Raw genomic sequence first — 13806 nt, forward strand, 5'->3', positions numbered from 1 at the left:
GAGCCCCTCGGAGCCCCGGGACTGACTGCTGGAGTTGAGCCGAGGGCTCACAGGGAAGCACTGGACAGGCTGGTCCCCAGCTCTGAGCACAGGCTGTGGGCAGGATCAGTGCTGTGGGCAGGATCAGTGCTGCAGGCAGGGTCAGTGCTGCGGGCAGGGTCAGTGCGGGCAGGGTCAGTGCTGTGAGCACAGCAGGACACGCTCCCATGCTCTGGCTCCAGCTTCTTGAGCTGGGGAAGCCTGGAAGGGGCTGGGGGCAGTGCCTGGACCTGGGGTCTGTGCTGCTGCCCGGGGAGGGCCCCGCTCCCCCACGGCCCCGCTCCCCCACGGCCCCTCACCGTGGTGGTGGACGTCACCGCGAACCAGCGCAGGATGCCGGGCAGGGGGTAGGCCGTTACGAACGTCGTGCGCTCGATCCACATGTTCTGCGGGGAGGGCAGTTGTTACCCCCTGCCCTCCGCCCCATCGCCCTGGGACGCCCCGGGACGCCCTGTGTGGTCGGGGGCTCCCGCTTCCCCTTCCCACAGGCGCAGCCCAGCACCTTCCCCACCCCAGGACCGGGGCACCCGCTGTCTCTCCTGCATCCCCCCTCCTCTGACACCTGGTTCCACGCAGGTCCCCCCAGCTCTCCCCGTCCCCCCAGCCAGGGGTCCCAGCACTCACTGCAAATTCATTGTCTGGATCCTTTGGGCCTTTCTTGAAGGGCCGTGAGTAGCTGAACTTCTGGATGTGGTTGGCTTTATAGAAACTGCGGGGAGGGAAAGGGCGAAAGGCGGTAGAGGTTCCCCCCTCGCACCCCCCCGCCACGCAGAGCCGGTGCAGCCCCGCGGGGCCCGGCACTCACTTGGTGATCTGCTCCGGGATGCTCCGGTCCTTGAACCGGCCCTTGGCGTCCTCCGCGGGCTGCACGGTGAAGCACTGGATGTCTGCGGGAGTGAAGGAGCCACGGGCACCGCGGCGGGGACGGGGCTGCGGGGAGGGGGCCCGGGGGGTCCGGGGGGTGTGCGGGACCCGCGTGGGGGGCAATGGCAGAGGGAGCGAGCGCCCGCCCACCCCGTCCCCACGCTCGGAGGATACACTGGCCCGGGGAGCCGGTGACGTCCTGTCCGGGTGGAGACGTGGTCGTCAGCTTCTCGGCGTTGGGGAAGGGGCTCAGCAGCCGCATCTCGAAGTCCTCCCGCCGCTCGTACTCCTTGCCCCGGTAGATGAAGACCTTGTTCTGGGGGGAGGAAGGCGGCAGCAGGTCCCAGCGCTGCAAAGCCCTCACCGTGCTCAGCTGCAGTGAGCCCAGGGGGCAGGTGCTGACCAGGCTGAGCCCCCCGCCCTGCAGTGAGCCCAGGGGGCAGGTGCTGACCAGGCTGAGCCCCCCGCCCTGCAGTGAGCCCAGGGGGGCAGGTGCTGACCAGGCTGAGCCCCCCGCCCTGCAGTGAGCCCAGGGGGCAGGTGCTGACCAGGCTGAGCCCCCCGCCCTGCAGTGAGCCCAGGGGGGCAGGTGCTGACCAGGCTGAGCCCCCCAGCCCTGCAGTGAGCCCAGGGGGGCAGGTGCTGACCAGGCTGAGCCCCCCAGCCCTGCAGTGAGCCCAGGGGGGCAGGTGCTGACCAGGCTGAGCCCCCCAGCCCTGCAGTGAGCCCAGGGGGCAGGTGCTGACCAGGCTGAGCCTCCCGCCCTGCAGTGAGCCCAGGGGGGCAGGTGCTGACCAGGCTGAGCCCCCCGCCCTGCAGTGAGCCCAGGGGGCAGGTGCTGACCAGGCTGAGCCCCCCGCCCTGCAGTGAGCCCAGGGGGGCTGGCTCGGGCAGCCAGGGCTCTACAAGGACCATCTGTGGCTGTGCACAGAGCGACCGGGGTCTGTGGTCGGTGGATACAGAAACCCACCCAGAGGAAGCACGGAGCCCCTGACACCCGCTGTGACCTCGATGACACTGCGGCTGTAACAGCGGGTGGGAAGATAAGGACAAACACTGCGACGGAGGAAAGCCACCGGCACGCCAGGTTACGGATACATGAGTGGATTAAAAACCCAAGGAATGTGGTAGCAGTGAATGGGGGGCACTCTGCTTTCATCCGCAGGTGTGCAGGTGTGCAGGTGTGCAGGTGTGTGTGTGCCTGCAGGTGTGTGTGTGGCTGCAGGTGTGTGTGTGGCTGCAGGGGTGTGTGTGGCTGCAGGGGTGTGTGTGCCTGCAGGTGTGTGTGTGGCTGCAGGGGTGTGTGTGCCTGCAGGTGTGTGTGTGCCTGCAGGTGTGTGTGTGCCTGCAGGGGTGTGTGTGCCTGCAGGTGTGTGTGTGCCTGCAGGGGTGTGTGTGGCTGCAGGTGTGTGTGTGGCTGCAGGGGTGTGTGTGGCTGCAGGTGTGTGTGTGGCTGCAGGGGTGTGTGTGCCTGCAGGTGTGTGTGTGCCTGCAGGTGTGTGTGTGCCTGCAGGTGTGTGTGTGCCTGCGGGGGTGTGTGTGCCTGCAGGTGTGTGTGTGGTTGCAGGTGTGTGTGTGCCTGCAGGTGTGTGTGTGCCTGCAGGTGTGTGTGTGGCTGCAGGTGTGTGTGTGGCTGCAGGTGTGTGTGTGCCTGCAGGGGTGTGTGTGGCTGCAGGTGTGTGTGTGCCTGCAGGGGTGTGTGTGCCTGCAGGGGTGTGTGTGCCTGCAGGTGTGTGTGTGCCTGCAGGTGTGTGTGTGGCTGCAGGTGTGTGTGTGCCTGCAGGGGTGTGTGTGCCTGCAGGTGTGTGTGTGCCAGCAGGTGTGTGTGTGGCTGCAGGGGTGTGTGTGCCTGCAGGTGTGTGTGTGCCTGCAGGTGTGTGTGTGGCTGCAGGTGTGTGTGTAGTTGCTGGGGTGTGTGTGGCTGCAGGGGTGTGTGTGGCTGCAGGGGTGTGTGTGCCTGCAGGTGTGTGTGGCTGCAGGGGTGTGTGTCCCTGCAGGTGTGTGTGTGGCTGCAGGTGTGTGTGTGCCTGCAGGGGTGTGTGTGCCTGCAGGGGTGTGTGTGCCTGCAGGTGTGTGTGTGCCTGCAGGGGTGTGTGTGCCTGCAGGTGTGTGTGTGCCTGCAGGTGTGTGTGTGGCTGCAGGGGTGTGTGTGCCTGCAGGTGTGTGTGTGCCTGCAGGGGTGTGTGTGGCTGCAGGTGTGTGTGTGGCTGCAGGTGTGTGTGTGCCTGCAGGTGTGTGTGTGCCTGCAGGGGTGTGTGTGCCTGCAGGGGTGTGTGTGCCTGCAGGGGTGTGTGTGGCTGCAGGTGTGTGTGTGGCTGCAGGTGTGTGTGTGCCTGCAGGGGTGTGTGTGCCTGCAGGTGTGTGTGTGGCTGCAGGTGTGTGTGTGGCTGCAGGTGTGTGTGTGGCTGCAGGGGTGTGTGTGCCTGCAGGTGTGTGTGTGGCTGCAGGGGTGTGTGTGGCTGCAGGTGTGTGTGTGCCTGCAGGGGTGTGTGTGGCTGCAGGTGTGTGTGTGGCTGCAGGGGTGTGTGTGGCTGCAGGGGTGTGTGTGCCTGCAGGGGTGTGTGTGCCTGCAGGTGTGTGTGGCTGCAGGTGTGTGTGTGCCTGCAGGTGTGTGTGTGGCTGCAGGTGTGTGTGCCTGCAGGTGTGTGTGTGCCTGCAGGTGTGTGTGTGCCTGCAGGTGTGTGTGGCTGCAGGTGTGTGTGTGGCTGCAGGGGTGTGTGTGCCTGCAGGTGTGTGTGTGCCTGCAGGTGTGTGTGGCTGCAGGTGTGTGTGTGGCTGCAGGGGTGTGTGTGCCTGCAGGGGTGTGTGTGCCTGCAGGTGTGTGTGTGGCTGCAGGTGTGTGTGTGCCTGCAGGTGTGTGTGTGGCTGCAGGTGTGTGTGTGGCTGCAGGGGTGTGTGTGGCTGCAGGGGTGTGTGTGGCTGCAGATGTGTGTGTGCCTGCAGGTGTGTGTGTGCCTGCAGGTGTGTGTGTGCCTGCAGGTGTGTGTGTGCCTGCAGGGGTGTGTGTGGCTGCAGGTGTGTGTGTGCCTGCAGGTGTGTGTGTGGCTGCAGGTGTGTGTGTGGTTGCAGGTGTGTGTGTGGCTGCAGGGGTGTGTGTGGCTGCAGGTGTGTGTGTGGCTGCAGGGGTGTGTGTGCCTGCAGGTGTGTGTGTGGCTGCAGGTGTGTGTGTGCCTGCAGGTGTGTGTGTGGCTGCAGGGGTGTGTGTGGCTGCAGGGGTGTGTGTGGCTGCAGGTGTGTGTGTGCCTGCAGGTGTGTGTGTGGCTGCAGGGGTGTGTGTGGCTGCAGGTGTGTGTGTGGCTGCAGGTGTGTGTGTGCCTACAGGTGTGTGTGTGGTTGCTGGTGTGTGTGCCTGCAGGTGTGTGTGTGGCTGCAGGTGTGTGTGTGCCTGCAGGGGTGTGTGTGCCTGCAGGTGTGTGTGGCTGCAGGTGTGTGTGTGCCTGCAGGTGTGTGTGTGGCTGCAGGTGTGTGTGTGCCTGCAGGTGTGTGTGTGGCTGCAGGGGTGTGTGTGCCTGCAGGTGTGTGTGTGGCTGCAGGTGTGTGTGTGCCTGCAGGTGTGTGTGTGCCTGCAGGTGTGTGTGTGCCTGCAGGTGTGTGTGTGGCTGCAGGGGTGTGTGTGGCTGCAGGGGTGTGTGTGGCTGCAGGGGTGTGTGTGCCTGCAGGGGTGTGTGTGGCTGCAGGGGTGTGTGTGGCTGCAGGTGTGTGTGTGCCTGCAGGTGTGTGTGTGGCTGCAGGGGTGTGTGTGCCTGCAGGGGTGTGTGTGGCTGCAGGGGTGTGTGTGGCTGCAGGGGTGTGTGTGGCTGCAGGTGTGTGTGTGGCTGCAGGTGTGTGTGTGCCTGCAGGGGTGTGTGTGGCTGCAGGTGTGTGTGTGCCTGCAGGGGTGTGTGTGGCTGCAGGGGTGTGTGTGGCTGCAGGGGTGTGTGTGGCTGCAGGTGTGTGTGTGGCTGCAGGTGTGTGTGTGGCTGCAGGTGTGTGTGTGCCTGCAGGGGTGTGTGTGCCTGCAGGTGTGTGTGTGCCTGCAGGGGTGTGTGTGCCTGCAGGTGTGTGTGTGCCTGCAGGGGTGTGTGTGGCTGCAGGGGTGTGTGTGGCTGCAGGGGTGTGTGTGCCTGCAGGTGTGTGTGTGGCTGCAGGGGTGTGTGTGCCTGCAGGTGTGTGTGTGCCTGCAGGTGTGTGTGTGGCTGCAGGGGTGTGTGTGGCTGCAGGGGTGTGTGTGCCTGCAGGGGTGTGTGTGCCTGCAGGTGTGTGTGTGGCTGCAGGTGTGTGTGTGCCTGCAGGGGTGTGTGTGGCTGCAGGGGTGTGTGTGGCTGCAGGGGTGTGTGTGGCTGCAGGTGTGTGTGTGGCTGCAGGTGTGTGTGTGGCTGCAGGTGTGTGTGTGCCTGCAGGGGTGTGTGTGGCTGCAGGTGTGTGTGTGCCTGCAGGGGTGTGTGTGGCTGCAGGGGTGTGTGTGGCTGCAGGGGTGTGTGTGCCTGCAGGTGTGTGTGTGCCTGCAGGGGTGTGTGTGGCTGCAGGTGTGTGTGTGGCTGCAGGTGTGTGTGTGCCTGCAGGTGTGTGTGTGGCTGCAGGTGTGTGTGTGCCTGCAGGTGTGTGTGGCTGCAGGTGTGTGTGTGCCTGCAGGGGTGTGTGTCCCTGCAGGTGTGTGTGTGCCTGCAGGTGTGTGTGTGCCTGCAGGTGTGTGTGTGGCTGCAGGGGTGTGTGTGGCTGCAGGGGTGTGTGTGGCTGCAGGTGTGTGTGTGGTTGCAGGGGTGTGTGTGCCTGCAGGTGTGTGTGTGGCTGCAGGGGTGTGTGTGGCTGCAGGGGTGTGTGTGCCTGCAGGTGTGTGTGTGCCTGCAGGTGTGTGTGTGGCTGCAGGTGTGTGTGTGCCTGCAGGGGTGTGTGTTCCTGCAGGTGTGTGTGGCTGCAGGGGTGTGTGTGGCTGCAGGGGTGTGTGTGCCTGCAGGTGTGTGTGTGGCTGCAGGGGTGTGTGTGGCTGCAGGGGTGTGTGTGCCTGCAGGTGTGTGTGTGCCTGCAGGTGTGTGTGTGGCTGCAGGTGTGTGTGTGGTTGCAGGGGTGTGTGTGCCTGCAGGTGTGTGTGTGCCTGCAGGTGTGTGTGTGGTTGCAGGGGTGTGTGTGCCTGCAGGTGTGTGTGTGGCTGCAGGTGTGTGTGTGCCTGCAGGTGTGTGTGTGCCTGCAGGTGTGTGTGTGGCTGCAGGTGTGTGTGTGCCTGCAGGTGTGTGTGTGGCTGCAGGTGTGTGTGTGGCTGCAGGTGTGTGTGTGGCTGCAGGTGTGTGTGTGGCTGCAGGTGTGTGTGTGGCTGCAGGGGTGTGTGTGGCTGCAGGTGTGTGTGTGGCTGCAGGTGTGTGTGTGGCTGCAGGGGTGTGTGTGGCTGCAGGTGTGTGTGTGGCTGCAGGTGTGTGTGTGCCTGCAGGTGTGTGTGTGGCTGCAGGGGTGTGTGTGGCTGCAGGTGTGTGTGTGGCTGCAGGTGTGTGTGTTCCTGCAGGTGTGTGTGGCTGCAGGTGTGTGTGTGGCTGCAGGGGTGTGTGTGGCTGCAGGTGTGTGTGTGGCTGCAGGTGTGTGTGTGCCTGCAGGTGTGTGTGTGCCTGCAGGGGTGTGTGTTCCTGCAGGTGTGTGTGGCTGCAGGTGTGTGTGTGGCTGCAGGTGTGTGTGTGCCTGCAGGTGTGTGTGTGCCTGCAGGTGTGTGTGTTCCTGCAGGTGTGTGTGGCTGCAGGTGTGTGTGTGGCTGCAGGTGTGTGTGTGCCTGCAGGTGTGTGTGTGCCTGCAGGGGTGTGTGTTCCTGCAGGTGTGTGTGGCTGCAGGTGTGTGTGTGCCTGCAGGTGTGTGTGTGGCTGCAGGGGTGTGTGTGGCTGCAGGTGTGTGTGTGGCTGCAGGTGTGTGTGTGGCTGCAGGGGTGTGTGTGGCTGCAGGTGTGTGTGTGCCTGCAGGGGTGTGTGTGCCTGCAGGTGTGTGTGTGGCTGCAGGGGTGTGTGTGGCTGCAGGTGTGTGTGTGGCTGCAGGTGTGTGTGTGGCTGCAGGTGTGTGTGTGCCTGCAGGTGTGTGTGTGCCTGCAGGGGTGTGTGTTCCTGCAGGTGTGTGTGGCTGCAGGTGTGTGTGTGGCTGCAGGGGTGTGTGTGCCTGCAGGTGTGTGTGTGGTTGCTGGTGTGTGTGTGCCTGCAGGGGTGTGTGTGGCTGCAGGGGTGTGTGTGCCTGCAGGTGTGTGTGTGGCTGCAGGTGTGTGTGTGGCTGCAGGGGTGTGTGTGCCTGCAGGTGTGTGTGTGGCTGCAGGGGTGTGTGTGCCTGCAGGTGTGTGTGTGGCTGCAGGTGTGTGTGTGGCTGCAGGGGTGTGTGTGGCTGCAGGGGTGTGTGTGGCTGCAGGGGTGTGTGTGGCTGCAGGTGTGTGTGTGCCTGCAGGTGTGTGTGTGGCTGCAGGTGTGTGTGTGCCTGCAGGTGTGTGTGTGGCTGCAGGTGTGTGTGTGCCTGCAGGTGTGTGTGTGGCTGCAGGTGTGTGTGTGGCTGCAGGTGTGTGTGTGCCTACAGGTGTGTGTGTGGTTGCTGGTGTGTGTGGCTGCAGGTGTGTGTGTGGCTGCAGGTGTGTGTGTGCCTGCAGGTGTGTGTGTGGCTGCAGGTGTGTGTGTGGCTGCAGGGGTGTGTGTGGCTGCAGGGGTGTGTGTGGCTGCAGGTGTGTGTGTGCCTGCAGGGGTGTGTGTGGCTGCTGGCCCGGTGCTGGCCCGGTGCTGGCCCGTTGCAGCCTGGAGCGCTCACCCGCAGGAAGGTGGGGAAGCCTTGGCCATAGTAGCCCACGGCGAAGTAGTCCGGGCTGGGCCGCAGCACCTTCAGGATCTTCTCGTAGAACTTGGCCTCCCGCTGCTGCAGGGAGAGGGGCAGGAGTGGGGACGAGAGCTGTGGGGCAGAGCCCTGCAGACCCCCATGGCTCGCATCCCCAGTCCACGGGCACCCACCAGGATGTCACTCAGCATTTCGTAGTCAAAGACTTCGCTCTCGTACTGCTCCGCCAGCTCCTTGCAGATGTGGATGGCCTCCTCCCACATCTGCAGGGACGGGACGGGGGAGCTGGGGCGGGGGCTTCCCGAGCAGACCAGCCCGTGCTGCTCCAGCTGGGGCTGGCGGGCGGCAGCAGGACGCAGCTTCTGCTGTTCCAGACCAGACCCCCACCATGGGCAAGACCCTCTGCTGGGTGTCCCTGTGCTGGCCCAGGTCATACAGAGGCTGAGGTGGGGTGGGGTGGGAAGCGGTGGGGTGGGATGAGGTGGGATGGGGTGGGATGAGGTGGGAAGGGGTGGGATGGGATGGGATGGGATGGGATGGGATGGGATGGGATGGGATGGAAGGGGTGGGGTGGGGTGGGGTGGGGTGGGAAGCGGTGGGGTGGGATGAGGTGGGATGAGGTGGGAACGGGTGGGATGGGATGGGATGGGATGGGATGGGATGGGATGGGATGGGATGGAAGGGGTGGGGTGGGGTGGGGTGGGGTGGGAAGGGGTGGGATGGGATGGAAGGGGTGGGGTGGGAAGGGGTTGGAAGGACGGCTGCGGCAGCTGGGCAGCGCAGGGATGGTCCAGCCCCCAGCAGTGGGTGGCCTGTGCTGAGGTTGGGGGCTTGGTGCAGGGGCCAGTGGTGGCCAAGGAGCCGGGTTAGCCCCGGGACAGCCCAGCTCCCGCCAGCGGGACAGGGCGGGGGCTGCGGGGTGCACGCCACGCTTGCCTTGCCCTGGTCGAAGTAGTCGATGATCTGGTTGTACAAAAACTCCTTCAGCTGGCGCTGGGTGTGCAGGCTGGGGCTGTGCAAGCCCTGCATGGGGGCTGTGTTTGCCTCGTCCGACCACTGCAGAGGCAGGGGGGCCTGTCACGCCGAGCCCCTGCGCGCCCAGGTTCCCCCGCGGTCCCCACGTCCCCTGCAGCCCCCATGTGCCCCCTGCCCACCTTGAGCAGCCGGGCGTGCAGCAGCAAGGTGTAGGCTCCCTCCGTGTAGTTCTCGTAGCTGATGTGCAGGTCCTTCAGCTTGTACAGGTACCTGGGGTGCGGGACCGGTGTGGGCCAGGCTGGGGGCCGCGCGGGGCGCAGGGACCCCCAGGCGGCGCCGGGCTCCCCAGGGCCGTGCTCACCTGATGTACATGGCCTGGCGGTCGATCTCCTTGTAGAAGTTCTGGGAAAAAGCAGACAAGGCTCCTTCAGCAGCCCCGGGGGGCACGTGCTGCACCTCCCACGCTTTGCCCTGGGTCACGGTGCTGCCGGGACTGTCCCCACGGGGCCACCGTGTGTGACCCATCCCTGCTCTGCCAGGGCCACGGTGGGACCTGGGGGGACGTGGGGCTGAGCCCCGCTGGCTCCGGGGGCTGGGGGACGGGGAGGTGCCCACCAGGAGGTTGACGGTGCAGCTCATGCTGTAGGTTTTGTTCTCGTCGTTCATCACCGCCCGGTAATCGAGGAGCCGCTCCAGGAGCCCCGTCGCCAGCGCCACAAAGTTCTCCCCAGGCTTGGCCAGCTCAGGGTGTCCCCGGCAGCAGCTGAGCAGGCTGGGGACAACAGGAGGTCCTGGGTCTGGCGCATGCTCAGCTCCACAGCGATCCCAGCAGCGCCCGAGCTCAGTGCCTCAAGGTGCTGGGGGGGACAGGATCCCCCGAGGAGGGTCAAAAAGCAACAGCTGGTCTGCAGCAGACAGAGCCAGGACCGTGCTGTCCCCAACAGCTACACCAGGGACGGGGAGACACCCGACGGCCCCAGCTGCACTCCAGTCTGTGACAGACACTGGGCAGCATCACCTGGGCCAGGGCAGGGACGTCCCCAGCGCAGGGACACGGTGTGGGGCAGGGCATTGCGGGACAGGCCGGGCAGCGCTGGTGCACAGGGGACAGGGCGGGCAGTGGTGGTGCACAGGGGACAGGGCGGGCAGGGGCGGTGGGCAGCGGAGGGACGCGTGGCCGCGGGGGTGTCCCGGCACACTCACATGCTCTCAAACAGCTGCTTGTACTGCTCGTCGCCCCGGCCGCCCTCCACCTCGCTGTCCAGCCTGCGCAGGATCTCATCCTCAAACTGCGGACGAGTGTGAGCGTGGGCCGAGGGCGCGCTGGGCTCAGCCCCGGGCTGTCACAGCTGCGCTGCCGGGACGTGGCCACAGCACAGGGACAGGAGCGGCTGGGGGCTGGAGCCAGCGCGGGTCCCGAACAGCCGCAGCCCCTTCCCCAGGGGCACAGACTGTCCCTCTGTCCCCCTCCCAGGCGGAGCGAGACCCGGCTGTCCCGGCACAGAGGGGTCTCATCCTGCTCCCCGAGTCCCGGACCCACTCCCCAGGTCCCGTGCAGCAGCACAGTGGCTCAGGGCCACCCTCTGTGAATGCCGCATGTCCCCGACCCTGCTGGGCTCAGGCCGGCGCTGCCGTGGCTGCGGAGCCGGGAGCGAGCGGTGCAGGGAAAGGGGCTCCAGCAGGACCGTGTTCCCCCGGCACTGGGGACAGTCCCAGCCCCTCTGCCCCCACGAGACACCCCAAACGGGCAAAGGGCCTCTGGCTCAGTAGAGACAAACGCCACCTCGTCATGAACTGACGAAGCCTTTTGCATGGAGAAAGCTCAGGGCAGCGAGGGAGGACGAGCGGAAATGCAGCGGTTTATACTGAGCTCCCCTCCCACCTGCTCTCGTTTCCAGGCAGCGCTGGGACCAGCTGAGTGACACCAGACCTGTCCCTGCTGGTCCCTGGGACACTCTGTGTCACCCAGCGGCTCTCCCTGCTCTCCTGTCCCTGCCAGCTCCCTTGTCCCTGTCCCTTGTCCTCCCCCCTGCAGTCCCACATCCCAGGATGACGGGGAGGCTGAGCATCGCTCACCCACCCAAAAGGGCTGGTTCCACCCCGGTGAGGAGCGGGACCTGGCCATGCTGGCCCTGCCACGGCCCCGCAGCCCAGCGCTCACCCGGCTGAAGCTCCGGGTCAGCTCGTACTCGCAGAGCATCATGTCGAAGAAGATGGGGATGGTGGACTTGCGCAGCTCCAGCTCCGGCACCAGCGTCATCTCCAGGATGGGGCCCACCATGCCCGGGATGAACTCGATCTTGTGCTGGCCTGGGGGTGCAGGGAGGGCTGGGGGCTCCTGCGGCTGCTCCCTGGGGCCAGCCCTGGGCCCGCAGCTGCGACGGGCGGCGATGCGGGGCAGAGGAGGGCGGCGGTGCCAGGAGAGCCGGCACAGCCAGGGCTGGGCGTGCGGCCCGACCCCGGCACCGCGCCTCCCTGCCTGGCCCCGGGAGGCTGCGGCAGCGGGACCTGCGCTGCGCAGGGACACGGAGCAAAGGAGCCCACGGGGCCGGGAACGGGAGGCAGAGCTGAGGGCAGGTGCAGCCCGAGAGGAGGCTGCCCGAGGGTGTGAGAGCTTGTGAGCCTCACAGCACCCGCGCCTCGCACACCCACAGCCTCGCACACCCACAGCCTCACACACCCACAGCCTCGCACACCCACAGCCTCGCACACCCACAGCCTCGCACACCCACAGCCTCACACACCCCCAGCCTCACACACCCAGAGCCTTGCACACCCACAGCCTCGCACACCCCCAGCCTCACACACCCAGAGCCTCGCACACCCACAGCCTCGCACACCCACAGCCTCGCACACCCACAGCCTCACACACCCAGAGCCTCGCACACCCACAGCCTCGCACACCCCCAGCCTCACACACCCACAGCCTCGCACACCCACAGCCTCACAGCACCCGCGCCTTGCACACCCACAGCCTCGCACACCCCCAGCCTCACACACCCAGAGCCTCGCACACCCACAGCCTCACACACCCAGAGCCTCGCACACCCACAGCCTCGCACACCCACAGCCTCACACACCCAGAGCCTCGCACACCCACAGCCTCGCACACCCACAGCCTCGCACACCCACAGCCTCACACACCCACAGCCTCGCGCACCCGCGCCTCGCACACCCACAGCCTCACACACCCACAGCCTCACAGCACCCGCACCTTGCACACCCACAGCCTCGCACACCCACAGCCTCGCACACCTGCAGATGTGCACATCCCATGGGCTGCCACCTCCCACAGACCGTACATCCCACAGATACGCACGCCTGCGTCCCCACACACCCTGCTCACGCCTGCAGGCTCCTGTGCCCCACACAGAACATCCCGCTCCCCAGCCCCCGTTTTGGGGACGGTGCCGCTGGATGCCAGCCTGCAGGGCTCACCAGCCTCTCACGGCTGGGCACCCTGCGTCTCACCTAGGTTGTACCACATGTCCCGAATGGAGGCTCCGATGGCAGCCCTCATGTCGCCGTACCTGCCGGACGGCTGTGGCTCAGCACCGCCCTGCAGCCCGCGCTGCGGCAGCCTGGGGCCGGACCGGGGGCTCAGAGCAGGCCCTGGGGCGCTGCCCGAGGGGAGGGCGACTCACTTGGCCAGGATGCTGCTGCGCTTGGCCTGGGAGAAGTTCTCCAGCTGCAGCGAGTCCTGGGTGAGGAAAGCCACGGCCAGGTGGAAATAGTTGTTCCAAAGCTGCAGTGGAAACACAGGGTGAACGCCCAGCTGGGGTGGGCAGCCCGGCCCCCCACCCGCAGCACCGCAGGCCAGGCCGGGTCCCCTCCCTGTCCCCGCAAGGCACAGGCAGCAGCCGCTCACCTGCAGCTCGAAGCTGCTGTTGCTCAGGAACATCTCCCTGAGGGTCACGGCGAAGAGGTTGATGGCGCGCAGGAACTCCCTGTGGGGCGAGCGGGCGCTGAGCGGCACCGACGCGCGGGCGGGCCCGGGCTAGCGGCTCCCGGCAATGGCGAGGAGCAGTGGGTGCAGGGCGTCAGGCCCGGCAGTGCCGGGGCTCGCGGGGGCTCCTGCCCGCACCCGGGGGCTCCTGCCCGCACCCGGGCTCAGCTGCTCCCTCCCGCCCGCTGCGGTCCCGGGGTGCTCCGGTCCTGCACCCACTGCTTCCCGCTGCCCCCAGAGCCCCCAGCACAGCGAGGGGCTGCAGAGCAGCTCTGCCACCCGGCTCCTGGACTGTCCCCAGCCAGCAGGAGCATCCAGAGCTGCCCGAGCCAGCCTGAGCATGGACCTGGGGCTGAGCAGCCTCAGGCTGGCTGGCACAGCCAAGCTGCCGTGAGCTGCCGTTCCTGCTCGTCCCCTGCCCAGGTCCCAGGTCCTCATGTCCCAGCCCAATGTCCCTCCCGGCCCTAGGGTCCTCACCGGTTCTGCACCATGTTCATCACCACCCAGTCGCAGGGATACACCGTCTTGCCGATCAGGTCCTTGAAGAGGATGAAGGTCTCCATGAGGAAGTCCTGCGGGAGGAGACATCAGGACACCGTCCCGGGGCGATGCTGCACTGAGCACCGGGGCTGGGAGCAGCCCCACCAGCTGGCAGCGAGAGCTTCCCCTCTGTGGGGCAGGACGTGGGCTGTGCCGGGGACCAGGGCCAGTGGCACCAGCACCAGGGAACTGGGACCAGTGAGATGCCCCAGCTGGGACATGGATTAGAGAGGCAGGGGGTGACGGAGCGCCCGGGTCTCACTGCAGCAGCACTCACCATCAGCTCGGGCTGGGAGGGGAACGTCTTGATGTAGGAGCTGTAGTGGTCCTTGTCCATCTGGCTCAGGATGGCGGCCATGCAGGCCACGTAGTGGCTCTGGGGAGAGGGTGGGTCAGGGTGGTGGCACCACGGGGTGTGCTGGGGACAACGGGGTGTCCCCCGTGCCTGGCACCCCAGGGTGTGCTGGGGCCCTGAGGGACCTGTGCACCCCTCCGTGTTCCTCCAGGCAGCTCCCAGCCCAGGTCCCGCTGCCCCGGTGCCCCCGCCCGCTGCGGTCCCTCCCCCCCAAGCTCTTTCCTGCCCGCTCAGCCCAGCCCCCGCGCCAGCCCCTCCGGGACAGCTCTGACACCGCTGCGGTGCTGAGCGGACACCGATGTGACTCTGTAGGACATTTGCTGCAGCGCAC

At 66.4% G+C, this 13806-nt stretch overlaps 1 protein-coding gene across 2 annotated transcripts in view; it reads right to left on the reverse strand.

Moving 5' to 3' along the window:
- The window catches only part of LOC136101616 (dedicator of cytokinesis protein 2-like), a 68945-nt gene that overhangs the window by 2990 nt on the left and 52149 nt on the right, over window positions 1–13806 (reverse strand). For both annotated transcript variants that reach the window (XM_065837892.2, XM_071808380.1), the window contains 17 exons: window positions 13398–13496; window positions 13058–13152; window positions 12503–12581; window positions 12279–12379; window positions 12106–12164; window positions 10796–10944; window positions 9838–9923; window positions 9250–9406; window positions 8996–9036; window positions 8814–8904; window positions 8596–8715; window positions 7833–7922; window positions 7636–7740; window positions 1078–1219; window positions 845–926; window positions 664–748; window positions 339–425 (listed from right to left, as the gene is read on the reverse strand). In XM_065837892.2, the coding sequence (XP_065693964.2) occupies window positions 339–425; window positions 664–748; window positions 845–926; window positions 1078–1219; window positions 7636–7740; window positions 7833–7922; window positions 8596–8715; window positions 8814–8904; window positions 8996–9036; window positions 9250–9406; window positions 9838–9923; window positions 10796–10944; window positions 12106–12164; window positions 12279–12379; window positions 12503–12581; window positions 13058–13152; window positions 13398–13496 (1668 nt within the window). The remainder of the gene's footprint in view (window positions 1–338; window positions 426–663; window positions 749–844; window positions 927–1077; window positions 1220–7635; window positions 7741–7832; window positions 7923–8595; window positions 8716–8813; window positions 8905–8995; window positions 9037–9249; window positions 9407–9837; window positions 9924–10795; window positions 10945–12105; window positions 12165–12278; window positions 12380–12502; window positions 12582–13057; window positions 13153–13397; window positions 13497–13806) is intronic.

This window comes from Patagioenas fasciata, chromosome 4, assembly GCF_037038585.1.
Source record: "Patagioenas fasciata isolate bPatFas1 chromosome 4, bPatFas1.hap1, whole genome shotgun sequence".
In the NCBI taxonomy this organism is placed as follows: Eukaryota; Metazoa; Chordata; class Aves; order Columbiformes; family Columbidae; genus Patagioenas; species Patagioenas fasciata.